This window comes from Coregonus clupeaformis, chromosome 15 (assembly GCF_020615455.1).
Source record: "Coregonus clupeaformis isolate EN_2021a chromosome 15, ASM2061545v1, whole genome shotgun sequence".
In the NCBI taxonomy this organism is placed as follows: domain Eukaryota; kingdom Metazoa; phylum Chordata; class Actinopteri; order Salmoniformes; family Salmonidae; genus Coregonus; species Coregonus clupeaformis.
The window spans coordinates 29,527,816-29,542,391 of record NC_059206.1 but is presented as its reverse complement, the minus strand read 5'-3'; the positions used below and the strand labels follow the sequence as shown (position 1 = coordinate 29,542,391).

Sequence of the window (14,576 nt, the reverse complement as noted above, 5' to 3'; positions counted from 1 at the left end):
GTACCTGTGGATGTATTTCAAGGCCTACCTTCAAACTCAGTGCCTCTTTGCTTGACTTCATGGGAAAATCAAAAGAAATCAGCCAAGACCTCAGAAAAAGAATTGTAGACCTCCACAAGTCTGGTTCATCCTTGGGAGCAATTTCCAAACGCCTGAAGGTACCACGTTCATCTGTACAAACAATAGTACGCAAGTATAAACACCATAGGACCACGCAGCCATCATACCGCTCAGGAAGGAGACGCGTTCTGTCTCCTAGAGATGAACGTACTTTGGTGCGAAAAGTGCAAATCAATCCCAGAACAACAGCAAAGGACCTTGTGAAAATGCTGGAGGAAACAGGTACAAAAGTATCTATATCCACAGTAAAACAAGTCCTATATCAACATAACCTGAACGGCCGCTTAGCAAGGAAGAAGCCACTGCTCCAAAACCGCCATAAAAAAGCCAGACTACAGTTTGCAACTGCACATGGGTACTTTTTTGGAGAAATGTCCTCTGGTCTGATGAAACAAAAATAGAACTGTTTGGCCATAATGACCATCGTTATGTTTGGAGGAAAAAGGGGGCTGCTTGCAAGCCGAAGAACACCATCCTAACCGTGAAGCACGGGGGTGGCAGCATCATGCTGTGGGGGTGCTTTGTTGCAAGAGGGACTGGTGCACTTCACAAAATAGATGGCATCATGAGGAAGGAAAATTATGTGGCTATATTGAAGCAACATCTCAAGAAATCAGTCAGGAAGTTAAAGCTTGGTCGCAAATGGGTCTTCCAAATGGACAATGACCCCAAGCATACTTCCAAAGTTGTGGCAAAATGGCTTAAGGACAACAAAGTCAAGGTATTGGAGTGGCCATCACAAAGCCCTGACCTCAATCCTATTGAAAATGTGTGGGCAGAACTGAAAGTGTGTGTGAGCAAGGAGGCCTACAAACCTGACTCAGTTACACCAGCTTTGTCAGGAGGATGGGCCAAAATTCACCCAACTTTATTGTGGGAAGCTTGTGGAAGGCTACCCGAAACGTTTTACCCAAATTAAACAATTTAAAAGCAATGCTACCAAATACTAATTGAGTGTATGTAAACTTCTGACCCACTGGGAATGTGATGAAAGAAATAAAAGCTGAAATAAATCATTCTCTCTACTATTATTCTGACATTTCACATTCTTAAAATAAAAGTGGTGATCCTAACTGACCTAAGACAGGGAATTTTTACTATTATTAAATGTCAGGAATTGTGAAAAACTGAGTTTAAATGTATTTGGCTAAGGTGTATATAAACTTCTGACTTCAACTGTATATATATCTATATATATAGATATATATATATACACATACACATGAATATAAAAAATAAATTCTTTACACAATCCTTTCGGATGTCAGTCATGAATGTTGTGGAGTTTTTTTGTTTTTACCCTACATTAAGACCATTTAAATGATAAAACACCTCAGACCAATGCCTTATGTATCTCTTAACTCTGCAAAAGATAGGTCCTTCAATCCGAAGCATAGACACTGTATACGTAAACACCATTTGGCTGAAGAGAAAACCATGTTCACTCACTCCTGAGTCAACTTGTACTACATACACACTGCAACACATACATATCTTTGATAAAAACTCTGGTTCAAAAGAAAATACTGTTGATAAACTGGAGCCAAATTGTACTGCAGGGTTCCCCATGGCCACTGGGTTCACACAAAACACTGGAATCCATCACCACCAAAACTACAAATATAACTTAATTAGGGTTGGGAAAACTGAGACTTTATGAACATTACGCTTGCTGTTTGTATCCAAGAAAACACCACTCATATCTAACAACTTTTCCCGATTGCTTGAGCAGAATACCATCACGTCTTCAACTTACATCTCAATAACTTCATAAAGTTTATTATTAGTGTATTTTTATACAATTTCAGTCTAGGCACTTTGACTTGTATGTGCTTGCCAGGGATTTGTTAACTTGTTCCTGTGTGTCAAGCAAGTTCAACCTCTGTATACTGTAGGGTTGGCATGCTGAACCATGAAGCTGATTGAAGCCTTGGGAAAGGCCTTTCTAAACACCAACAGACACTAGACACCTTGCATTATAAGATCTTCCACATAATATTACTTTATAGAAATATTGATTTTGTAAGAATTTTAAAATAACCGCATTTTTGACATTGGGTGCAAACTAAGATATTGTGCACAAACAGAGACCTTGCATCTAGTAGTAACCAAAATAGATTAAGTGTTGCACGATAGCACAAACACCAACATAACCAAGAAACAGGAAATAAACCACAAGCATGTTATGTTCAACACAGTTCTTACTGGGGGAAAGCACACATTCTCCACTTCTATAAAAACAAGCTGTGCATGTTAAGGTCTATTTTCAATATGAATATCATGTGACAACAGATTCACAGCAATGGGAATAGGGGGTCAGCATTCTCTTATATAGTCTAACACTAAATACACACCAAGAAACTGGAACCAGGAAAATAATCAGGTAGGATCTATTGGTTTTTTGGCACACTTGTGCCAGCCTGGGGAACAGGAAGGGGTGTGTGTATGTAATACCAAGGTAAAGATCACAGGAGCTGGATATATAGTGGACTTTCTCGTTCCCATGGTTTTGCCTGGTTTCACACCCATCACTCAGTGCTGTCGGCGAGCGAGGCCGCGTCATCCTCTGTGTTTGTGTTGTAGCTGCCATTGTGATGGACGCAGGGTGATGTCACGCCCTCGCTGGGTGTGGCCGACCCCTCCCTGTCACTCTGGTAGTCCTTCTCCCTGTCGTAGTCCCTTTCCACCTGATCAAAGGATGATGTTTGAAATTAAACTAGTTTCAATTAGAGCAGGCCTTACTTTACTAGGTGGAAAAACAGAAAACACTAGGGCCACAGTGAAAACATTTGAGACCTAAGGTTACTGACTACAGGACCACATGTGACTGTACTTTAATGTATCCTTTATTTAACCAGGGAAGTCACATTATCCTTTATTTAACCAGGGAAGTCACATTGAGATTGATATCTATTTTTCAAGTGCGCCCTGGCCAAGAAAACAGCACATTTAGTTACACAACATAATACACACAAAAAAATGTGTAAAGTATTCAGACCCCTTGACTTTTTCCACATTGTTACGTTACAGCCTTATTCTAAAATTGATTAAATTGTTACTTTCCCTCAATCTACACACAACACCCCTTAATGACGAAGCAAAAACAGATTTTGAAATTATAGCAAATGTATTACAAATACAAAACGGAAATATCACCTTTACATAAGTATTCAGACCCTTTACTCAGTACTTTGTTTTAGCACCGTTGGCAGCAATTACAGCCTTGAGTCCTCTTGGGTATGACGCCACAAGCTTGGTACACCTCTCACAGATCCTCTCATGCTCTGTCAGGCTGGATGGGGAGCGTCGCTGCACAGCTATTTTCAGGTCTCTCCAGAGATGTTTGATCGGGTTCAAGTCCGGGCTCTGGCTGGGCCACTCAAGGACATTCAGAGACTTGTCCCGAAGCCACTCCTGCGTTGTCTTGGCTGTGTGCTTAGGGTCGTTGTCCTGTTGGAAGTTGAACCTTCGCCCCAGTCTGAGGTCCTGAGTGCTCTGGAGTAGGTTTTCATCAAGGATCTCTCTGTACTTTGCTCCGTTCATCTTTCCCTCGATCCTGACTAGTCTCCCAGTCCCTGCCATTGAAAAACATCCCCACAGCATGATGCTGCCAGGTTTCCTCCAGATATGATGCTTGGCATTCAGGCCAAAGAGTTCAATCTTGGTTTCAACAGACAATAAATCTTGTTTCTCATGGTCATAGTCCTTCAGATGCTTTTGGCAAACTCCAAGTGGGCTGTCATGTGCCTTTTACCGAGGAGTGGCTTCCGTCTGGCCACTACCATAAAGGCCTGATTGGTGGAGTGCTGCAGAGATGGTTGTCCTTCTGGAAGGTTCTCCCATCTCCACAGAGGAACTCTGGAGCTCTGTCAGTGACCATCGGGTTCTTGGTCACCTACCTGACCAAGGCCCTTCTCCCCCGATTGCCCAGTTTGGCCGGGCGGCCAGCTCTAGGAAGAGTCTTGGTGGTTCCAAACGTCTTCCATTTAAGAATGATGGAGGCCACTGTGTTCTTGGGGACCTTCAATGCTGCAGAAATGTTTTGGTACCCTTCTGACATGCACTGTCAACTGTAGGACCTTATATAGACAGGTGTGTGCCTTTCCAAATCATGTCCAATCAATTGAATTTACCACAGGTGGACTCAAAGTTGTAAAAACATCTCAAGGATGACCAATGGAAACAGGAAACACCTGAGCTCAAATTCAAGTCTCATAGCAAAATGTTTTCGCTTTGTCATTAGGAGGTATTGTGTGTAGATTAATGAGGGGAAAAAATAATTTCATACATTTTAGAATAAGGCTGTAACGTAACAAAATGTGGAAAAGGTCAAGAGGTCTGAATACTTATCATGTAAAAACAGCGCAATCGTTTGTCATAAAGGAGCATAGAAAGAGCATGAGTCATGGTAAAAACAACATGATCATTCCTGTGCCAGCAGTGATTCTAGTGTGATTCAAATCCTCAATTGTAATACAATTTTTAAGTCCTTTTGCAAAGAGTTACAGGATGATGGGGAAGCATGTCTAAAAGCACTCTTGCAAAACTCAGTCCTTACCTTTTAGTTTGCCTCACCTCAAACTATTGATCTGAACTATTCTATTGCACACCACATACTTTTTCTTGGTATTTCATACTTCAATGTAACTAGTCCCCCATGGTTGAAAAAAAGTGTCCAAACTAAGTTTACTGTGAGGAACCCCTAGTAAGCTGTCTGCAGATTGTTATCAATTCTGAAGAGTGGAGTTTCACAGAGATTTGATCGTTAGTGCAGTCAGTGAGAAGTAGGTCAGTGTTTTTCTGAGACAGGCTTGGTGACGTGCAGATATTATGCTAATTACAGTGATAAGCAGAACATTACCCTGAAGGACAGCGATAATAGACACAAATACAGTCAACTCCTGACAAGTGCACTTACGGTCAAGAGTGGATTCAGAAGTCAGCAACTATAGCATCAGTCTTCTCACCTTCATAGGTTTGGCCTTGAGCTCAATCTTCTCTTTATCTCTGCTGCTCTTCCTCCTGGAGTTGGACCTCTCCCTCTTTTCCCTACTGCCATCCCTTGCTTTCTCCCTCTTCTTGTCTTTCCTCCCTCTACAAATGTAAACATCAACACAACCATTATTGATCAACAGAGTAATGTCATCCAATGTCTTGTTTGTGCGAATCTTCCAGAGACCACCATAATGCAAGATTTAAGTTACACATGTGTATCTCAAGTTAGGATTCACACTCTATGGGCTTGGTTGTGGTGGTGTTCGGTGGTGCTGATTGTTGTGTTGAATGATCCCGTTGTACTACATTGTTTTACTGTACCTCTTTGGTGACGGAGACCTGGCTTTCCTTCTGGGACTCCTAGAGCGATCCCTGCTCTTCCTTCTGTGGCCCCTGAAAATAATTTACACCAACATTTCTTATCATTAACTGGGCGTTTTAGTCAATATCGAGAGCTCTCAGACAGGCCTATGGATTTTATTATTGTGAGTACATCAGTTTGGTCCCCATTTTATATAGTGTGTTAGCTGAACAAATAGGTATTTTTGTTCCATCAACGGGCCCAACCCCAATTTAAGATGTGTGCATAACTATAAATCAATTAGAAAATATTCAGCTAGATATACTATATACACTCAATGGCCAGTTTTTTTAGGTACGTCTCCAGAACAGCCTGAATTCTTCGGGGCATGGATTCCACAAGGTGTGGCGTTGAAATGTTGCTCAATTGGTATCAAAGGACCTAACGTGTGCCAGAAAAACATTCCCCCACCAGTACACCACCACCACCAGCCTGTACCGTTGATACCAGGCAGGATGGAGCCATGGACTCATGCTGCTTACGCCAAATCCTGACTCTGCCATCAGCATGACGCAACAGGAACCAGGATTAGTCAGACCAGGCAATGTTTTTCCACTCCTCAATTGTCCAGTGTTGTTGGTGATCGTGTGCCCATAGCTCATAGGAGTGGAACCCGGTGTGGTCTGCTGCAATAGCCCATCCGTGACAAGGACTGATGAGTTATGCTTTCCAAGATGACGTTCTGCACACCACTGTTGTACTGCGCCGTTATTTGCCTGTTTGTGGCCCACCTGTTAGCTTGCACAATTCTTGCCATTCTCCTTCGACCTCTCATCAACGAGCTGGACTGCCGCTGACTGGATGTTTTTTGTTTGTCGAATCATTCTCGGTAAACCCTAGACACTGAGTGCGGTTACATGCACACAATAATGCGATTATTATGGACAGTCAGATTAATATAATAGTTCGATTAAAACGTTTACATGCTTTGCAAGAAGAACGATTTACCTAATAATTCTGTTTACATGGACACATCTGAAACCAGGCTACCTGATAGCACTCTGATAAATGCAGAAAATCACCAAGCAAAACAAACGTTCTACCACAGTGAACATGTTATTATTGGGAAGGATATTTGATTCTGAGTTCGAACATATAAAGTTTGTATGTGAAAACAACTTCTAAGACAGACATTTAGTTTTTCCGAACACACTTCACTCGCGCTAAAGAGGGAGGCTCAGCTGGTGCTAGCACATGCACAGATCAAATACACAGCTGGAACGCCGATTAACGTGTTTACATGTCCTAATCATTAGAAAGAATGGTCAGAAAACCAGATGTTTTAATCGGCGAATGCTTACTTCGATTTTGACCTTAACGCCGATTAAGATAAGCAGAGTAAAGTGTTTACATGACTATAGCATAATCTGCCTACTGCCATAATCAGTTTAATATCGAATTATTAGTGTACATATAAACGTACTCACTGGAGTACGTGAAAAGCTCAGGAGGCCGGCCGTTTCTAAGATACTGGAACCGGCGCGCCAGGCACCGATGATCATCCCACGCTCAAAGTCACTTAGGTCACTTGTTTTGCCCATTCTAATGTTCAATCGAACAGTAAAAATGCCTCAATGCCCGTCTGCCTGCTTTAAATAGCAAGCCACAAGACTCACTGTCTGTAGGAGTGAACCATTTTTGTGAAAGGGGTGGTGTACCTAATAAACTGGAAGCATGTATAGTATGGTGTTCTACTGACCTGCTCGTGCTCATGGACCTTCGGGACGCACTGTAGCTTTTTGGAGGTGTTTTGTCCTTTTTCTCCTTCTGCCTATGCTCTATAATCCGAGAGACATCCTCCTTTCCTCTAGTTCTCTGCTCCCTCTCTTTCCGCCTGTCCCTGCAGTACACCAGAAAGTGTGTCACTCCCTCCTTTCCTAGATGCCTTTGTTCTACAAGCTGGTACAATCCATGACAGAGAGACTGGAGCCTAGTGATTCAATGAGTAAACTCAACATCATACTGGCACTGCTGCTAAAACACAATATTTACCAAATGTTGGATCGTGGCTTAAAGCTAAAGAATCAAAGAATGCACGCCCTTTAAGGTGCTATGCAGACTAACAAAATAATATAAACTATACACATTTTGGCTTGAATGAATGCCATCATCATGACTAAAGATTTCCTCAAAGATGTATTTTATTTACAAAAGCCTTCAGGCTTATCTCAATGTAAAATAGTTGGGGAACCCCAGACTGCAGTAGTTCTACCGTGATCTGGAGCGCGAAAGTCTCTTGTGGATGCCCCGAGAGACGTGGGACTCGCTGACCTTGGGCCGCGACCTCTGAGAGAGCCTGCTTCTGTAGACGAGAAAGCAAGAAAGGGGAGAATTTATATTATTTGACCAAATCAAGTTCACTTTATTTGCCTGTGAGAGGAATTCTACAATCCCGTAGCGTACGTACCTGTGCCTGGAACGGGACCGCTTCCTCCTCGTTCTCGAGCGGGAATGCGATCGTGACCGTGTTCTGGATCTCCTGGACCGTCGTGAGCGACTGGATGAGCGTTTCTTCACCTCCTCTGTAACAGGAAGTGATTGGTCAGACTAGTCATACCATCAGACCAATCTATGTCTGTGGAAGATGTCATGTAATGTTGAAACGTCACTCCTGTATCTATTCCTATACCTGTATTTCCATCTGCAGTAAAGCCTGAGCATTTGTATTAATTACTAAATCTGTGCCTTTGAGTTGTCCTTTTAAATTGTGCTTTTAAATAAATCAAATTTAGGACGTGTTTGGCTTGGGCATAAACCTAAAATATTTTCATACCATCCAACCATTTTCACACAAAAAAAGCTACAAGGGTAACCGTGAGGATGCCAGTGAGCCGACAGTGATTGACCTCTAACCTGGCTCTACTATGATGGCGGCGATGGTGGACTGGGCCTCTCTGACCCTCTTCATTACGTCCTCCAGCTCCTTGGCTGCAGCCTGAGGGGTCAGCTCTGGGGGCTTCACGATGGCATTGTTGGAATGATTAATCCTGACCAAAACACAATGTTATATAACATTAACGCAACTTAGTGAGCATCAAGTCACAACACAGAAAGGCAAATCACAGACATGGAAAACAATTCACTTAAGAGGCATAAGACTAAATTGTTACGTTTGTCGATTGCAAAGACAGCACAGTATTGAGCAATGTGCGGTAGTATTACCACAGAGAATGTCAACTGTTCATTTAACTTGAAGTTGGAGAGAAGCACAATCGTCACAACCAATATTCCACAATAACAGTGTACAGGGTAACACATAGGTGTATCCCCATTAATACTATTTTGAGACGAGATACACAACATACAAAAACTTTATGAGACGTACTTCAAGGGTCTGTCCCCGAACATGACTCCGTTAAAGGTCAGCGCTCTGGACACTGAATCCTGGTCGGCAAACTCCACAAAGGCGAAGCGTGTGGGCTGCGTCTCGTCCCCCGCCATGCGCACAAACTTGACATCGCCCACCTGCTTAAAGAATTCCAGCAGCTGCTCTGCAGTAGTGGTCTATGGAGGGAGAAGAGAGCACATTTTAACATTAATGTAATAAGATACAGATGTCGGATCTTAATTTGATCACTCTTTGTTGATGAGAATTTGTAGTGTATTCAACGTTAAAAAAGGCTTCTAAAGCTTTAACAATTTCGGACTTGATTTGCCCTAAAGTAAAATGTATCAATCCCTACAAAAAATATCCATGAATTAAAATCCACATAATAATTCACATTCCCTGTTGCAGCAGGATTATTTTCCTACTGTAGCAAACTGCCTCAAATGAAGATCCTACATCTGTAAGTGTCATAAGATTATGGCATCATCCTATGACAAATGATAACCTTTCAACTATAAAAAAAAAAACACAAAAAGAGCTTCTTCCAAGTGCCAAACCCTTACTTGACTTTTGAGCTTAAAATGGTGCATTCATGTCAATGGGAAATACATATGAAAATGTGAATAGCCGTCACAGAACTTCAGTTACTCTTTGGGTCCCTGTTACCTGCGAGTTGAGGTTGCCGACGTAGACAGTCCTCCTTATCTCGTTCACCTTGGAGGGATCCACGTTCCCCATGAGGGGGGGCTGGGCGGAGGACGACACCCCACCTGCTCCAGTCACAGCCAGGGCCGACACTGAAGGGTCCAGGGCAGCCGGCAATGCCGCCAGGCTCACTATGGGGACACTCAGCGGCTGCAGTAACAAAAACAGATAGAGCAAGGTTTACTAGGCAGATGGAAAGGTGGAATAAAGATTAAGAGAGATTTTCAGGTAAGATGTACCGCACATAAACACGGTTTCAAGATATCTTTAGGTTTGATTGCCATTTGTTCACTTCTGAAAATAAAAGGCCCAAATGTTGCACAGGTGCTGTAGAGCTTAGTAAATCGGTCTATGGTAAAGCAATGCACCCCCTACTGATCAATAGTTGTATAGCACAGTGTTTCTCAATCTTTTTTGTACCAGAGGCCTGGCAAGCTATGGAACTCCTTGGAAGACTACTTACATTAAAACTAACATTTGAGAACTGACTAAATATGTGTCACAACTATTCTGTGGGACCGGTCAGCAACATCCCAGAGACCAAAGTCGGTCCGTGGACCGGAAATTGAGCGCCCTGGTATGGTCTATTAACCCCAAACTCACAGTCTGTATGGGGGCCGGGGTGGGAAGGGGCAGCAGGCCGGCGCCTGGCATCAGGCTGGGTACAGCAGGAACAGCAAGGGGGGCAGCAGGCGCCAAGAGAGACAAGGCCTTGGCTTCTTCTGGGATCTTCCCTGTGGGACAAGGGGAGGAGTTAGAGCAGGTCGTGGCAGGACACACCCCTTCTGCGTCCTCTATGACTGCAGTGTTATAGCCCCAGTATTCTAGAGAGAGAGAGAACATAATCCTTCTTCATACATAGACCTAGCTCTATTGGCTGGTTACTGAGGAGTCTAACAGAGCCGATGCTAAAAAAGGTTGAGCATCCTCAGTGTGATTTCCCTCTACTTGTAAAATGTACTGTAATAAGTCAGTCATTTAGCATTCAGGCTATGAACAGACAAACACGTTAACATGACTTCTTCCTCACAAACGAAAGGAAAATCCTGATTTTTGTCCTCTTTTTTTCATAGATTCAAAAAATAATGCAGAGAACACTTTGAGGTATGGGTCACCTGTACTGGAAACATATTGGTCATGAACCATACGATAGCAAGCATGGGCGCTTTTCCCGTAGGGCGATCGTTTCGCAGTGTTGGAAAGGAGTGCAACACAAGACAACCGTTCATGATGGCTGCATCACTAATAGCACACAGAACATCAGATACAGAAAAGAAGAACATTTTTTAAGAATCTTGAGAAATTCCCAAATGTAACCAAAACTTATAGCCTAAAAACAACGGATTCGAAATCTTTCACTTTCTTTTTACTGGTTCAATCTGCCGTTCCTGAATGGAAAAGGGGAAGGGCGCAGTGGGTCTTTCAATTCATCTAGTGGCTTTGTTTTAGAGAAGAAAATAAACAATTACGATAATTTACTGCCTTAATTTTGATGGACCCAGGAAGAGTAGCAGCTGCCTTGGCAGCAGCTAATGGGGATCCATAATAAATACAAATACACATACAAAGGCTTAAGGGCAACAACAAAAAAAGTATCTGTAATCAAATTATTTTACTATCAGTATAAGCATCATGTTACCAATAAAATAAAAGGTGCTTTGCCCTCCAATAATTAAGACTGGAATAATTTGATGTGGGCATAGGCTACTTATTCTATTCTACTACTTATTATAAGTTAAATGATACTTTCTCCTAGTGAGTTTAAGGTTTAGATTAGCCCTATATTTGAAATCCTAACCGTAGATCAAGAGCAGGAGACAAAGAAAGTAAAATGTGTTAGTCATCTTCATGGCAGCCCATGTGTGATACACATTCCACCTGGGTGCCATGGCAACCTGAACAGAACTTAATCACACACTGTGAGAGAGAGAGAGAGAGAGAGAGAGAGAGAGAGAGAGAGAGAGAGAGAGAGGAAAAAAGAAAACAAACCAAAAATAATAAACGGAAAAACAATATGCTAGGAATAATTCAATAGTGTAGCTAGAGTCTAGAGAGGGAGCAGACAAGGCAAGGGACAACATGTGAAAGTAAAAACTAAAAGAAACCAACCAAAAAAAAAGAAAGAAAAAAAAGATAGAGAGACAAGGTGTCCATCTTGGAAGGTTCAGCAGGCTTATTCTCCTTGGTCACATTCCCCCCTTGAAGGCAGCGGTGGCCCCAGCGGGGATAGTGGCTTGGAAAACAATGCCTGACTCAGGCTAGTGTAGTGTAACAGCTGGGCCAGTCTAGTCATCTGATATGCACACATAATCACACAGAAAAAACATACAAAACCAAATTAATAAACTCAGTAGCTATCCAGCACTAAGTTAACGTGGACAAAAAAGCATTTCAAGTGAGAGAATCGGTTAGATAAGGTGAGACCACTTTTGTTTGTTTTTCTGAGAAGCTATAGGCTAAATAACGGAAAAAGAGAAGGTTCTAGAAGAAAGGGAGATCAAGCAACAACAAAAAATTCAAACAAAATAAAAAGAGAGAAAAGAGGTTGTTAATTATTTAGTATGTTATTCTACCATATCCTTGAAATCACCTCCATATCACTAAGCATTATACCCATAACAATCACTTCAGCCTATGTCATTAACATCAGAATCTGAGTGAAGTTTTATTTCGCAAGAATATGGATGATACATTGCCAGACCAGCATAAACTGTCATTGAATACAGTGAGATGGTACTAGTCTGATGTTATGCTAAGATGTCTGCTCCTGCTACTACAATGTGCCTTCCATGATGCGTGCGAATGATCATGTTATTTTCATACTGTGTAAAGCCCCATGACAAAACACAATGCTTATATCTAGCTAGTTGTGACAGGTGCATAGGATAAATTGTGTGCTCAATATGGATTAGGCCATCTTGGATACCGCGTGAGTGTGGAAGCGCATGTGTTCATGTGTATTCCTAATGGAAACCAACACAGCAAAACACTGGAGAGAAACACTTGAATGTAGGATACTAACGTTAGAATTTCAGCGCTTTCACCAACCACTAGACAACACGATTTCACAGGAAGTGTGTTGACTACACATAACACTCGTTATGAAAATGTATGCATTCACTAAAAAACTAAGTCGCTCTGGATAAGAGCGTCTGCTAAATGACTAAAATGTAAATGTAATTATGTCAACAACATCACTTGAATGAACTTGGGCATACTCACCTTCTGCACATGGGACTACTATCAAAGCTCTGTCAATAAATACAGTGTTGGTTAAATGTTGCGCCACGCCAACACTGGAAGGCTCTCGATACTTTATGTAACATACTTTGGACGAGAAGGGGAGTGGTGCATTACTGCAAGAGAACACAGACATGTATTAGAAATGTAATGGATGTTGCATGAACGCAGTTTACAAGTCAACGTTAGTTATACATGCCTATCTATCTACATGAAGTAAACTCCAGTAGCTAGCTACACCAATGGTAAACGTGCGGAGTAGGCCCTTGATCCCGGGTGTTTCTTTATTAGGCACGCCGAATTGATAGCACTTACTCCGGAGGGTAAAGCCGTAACTCCTCGACGTCCCCAAGAAAGCCGAAGAGAGTGCGCATCTGCTCACTACTCACGGCAGACGACAGATTGGTGATTTGAATGACAGCAGTGCCTGGAATTCCACTCATTTTTCGCAATACTTCCTCGTGAAAATGTACCGAATTTCGTATTTTATGACTATCTGCACGTTAATTCTAGAAAATGGTTACGGGGGTAGCAAAGACAGTACCACAGATAGAACAGTGAGACAGATGTTTCACCGGATGTATAAATCTGAAGCATCCGGTTGGCGTTTCCACTCACCACCAAATATGGTGATGAGAAGAAGCCCATTGGCTGGCAGTGGGAGAAGATGGAGCGAGACGGATTTTGGACGATATTCTGCTAATTTTCTCATCGATTAAACATTTGATCTCAATACTGTTCCCAAAACTACAATCTGTTACGAAGTGGATTACGTTTTGTAGACTTTACCCTTTGCCAAAGTTTTCCCTAACGGAAATATGCAAATAATGCTAGAACAAGCCAAATAGGATCTTGCTAGCTCGTGCTTGGCTCTGCCCACCTCCTTGCTTGTTCTGCCCACTATGATTCATTTGCTCCCATTGGAAACGACAGGCTGTGGTCAATCTTGGGTTAGTTATGCAAATCTTTGACAGTACTGCGGAAAGGTCTTGATGTCTCCACCGATTGCTGTGCGAACAGCGCCATCGTGTGTCAAGGATGTCTCACAACAAGGGCCTTTAATCAATTAGATTTCATCACCAGACTGCGTCCTCTCTCCTCCTGAAAAAAGTCACAGTTAATCGAGGAGAGTCGGCGAGGAGAGTGAACGTGGATGGAAATACTCTTGCTTGAAATGAGACGGTCCTTCTCCACTCGGGGCATCATTAGGCAAATTAGGTTTACTGGGATGCATCCCAAAATAAATGTGTAAAGTGCAAAAAGATTGTTGTGCAATACATTTTATAGATAAAACTAAGTAGAATATTGTTTTAAAAAGTGTATATGTTTTTCTCCTCTGACGAAACTAAAGCTGATTCAAAGGGGGTGTGGCAGATTTCAAAACTCTTCTGTGGTAGGATACACGAGTATCCTCGATGAAAGGTGGCTATCGAGGAGGGAAGGACACTTCTGTTTGCCTACTAACGAATTGACACACTCCTCGACCACATTGGTTTTGGGTCATGGAGGAGAGAGGATGGAAGAGAAAGGACAGACTTTTGCCCAATGAGAAAACCCCAAGGGAAAACGTTATAATTAATATATAAAATCTGCATTGGAGACGTTTTTATGGCAAAACACATATGGGTCGCCAAGGTGGAACCAAAATATTATATATCTGGTAGAAGCAGGAGCTGTGCACCCTTTCTTACTTCATGGCACAGTGCACTTGCCCTGAAACTAAGGGGTTTTCTCGTTTGGGCAAAAGACCGTCCTCTCTCCTCCGTGACCCGGAAACCAATAAGTGGTTGAGTGGTCGAGGAGTGTGTCATTTCGTTAGTAAGCAAA

The 14,576-nt window shown here is 42.3% G+C and overlaps 1 protein-coding gene across 4 annotated transcripts; it reads right to left on the bottom strand.

Annotated features, from left to right (window-relative positions):
* Positions 1 to 1,879: 1,879 nt before the first annotated feature.
* srek1 (splicing regulatory glutamine/lysine-rich protein 1) lies at positions 1,880 to 13,316 on the bottom strand. 4 transcript variants are annotated; one of them, XM_041898544.2, is made up of 12 exons: positions 13,065 to 13,316; positions 12,732 to 12,865; positions 10,113 to 10,243; positions 9,471 to 9,659; positions 8,802 to 8,980; positions 8,330 to 8,463; positions 7,884 to 7,998; positions 7,689 to 7,778; positions 7,176 to 7,316; positions 5,437 to 5,508; positions 5,088 to 5,214; positions 1,880 to 2,807 (listed from the first exon to the last, which is right to left on the bottom strand). In XM_041898544.2, exons 1-12 carry the CDS (start codon positions 13,190 to 13,192, stop codon positions 2,649 to 2,651), a joined length of 1,599 nt encoding a protein of 532 aa, XP_041754478.1. In that variant the 5' UTR covers positions 13,193 to 13,316; the 3' UTR covers positions 1,880 to 2,648. The 4 variants fall into 4 exon arrangements, with proteins under 4 accessions (XP_041754478.1, XP_041754481.1, XP_041754480.1 ...); XM_041898545.1 differs by having other exon boundaries at positions 2,701 to 2,807; positions 5,039 to 5,214; XM_041898547.2 differs by lacking the exon at positions 13,065 to 13,316 and having other exon boundaries at positions 10,625 to 12,823.
* Positions 13,317 to 14,576: the final 1,260 nt, after the last annotated feature.

Coding starts and splice junctions, on each gene's coding strand:
- srek1 (XM_041898544.2), bottom strand. CDS start 13,192: ATGAGTGGAATTCCAGGCACTGCTGTCATTCAAATCACCAATCTGTCG. Junction 7,779..7,883: donor CGGTCCCGTTCCAGGCACAG/GTACGTACGCTA, acceptor TCTCGTCTACAG/AAGCAGGCTCTCTCAGAGGT. Junction 2,808..5,087: donor TCAAGGCCAAACCTATGAAG/GTGAGAAGACTG, acceptor TCCTTTGATCAG/GTGGAAAGGGACTACGACAG.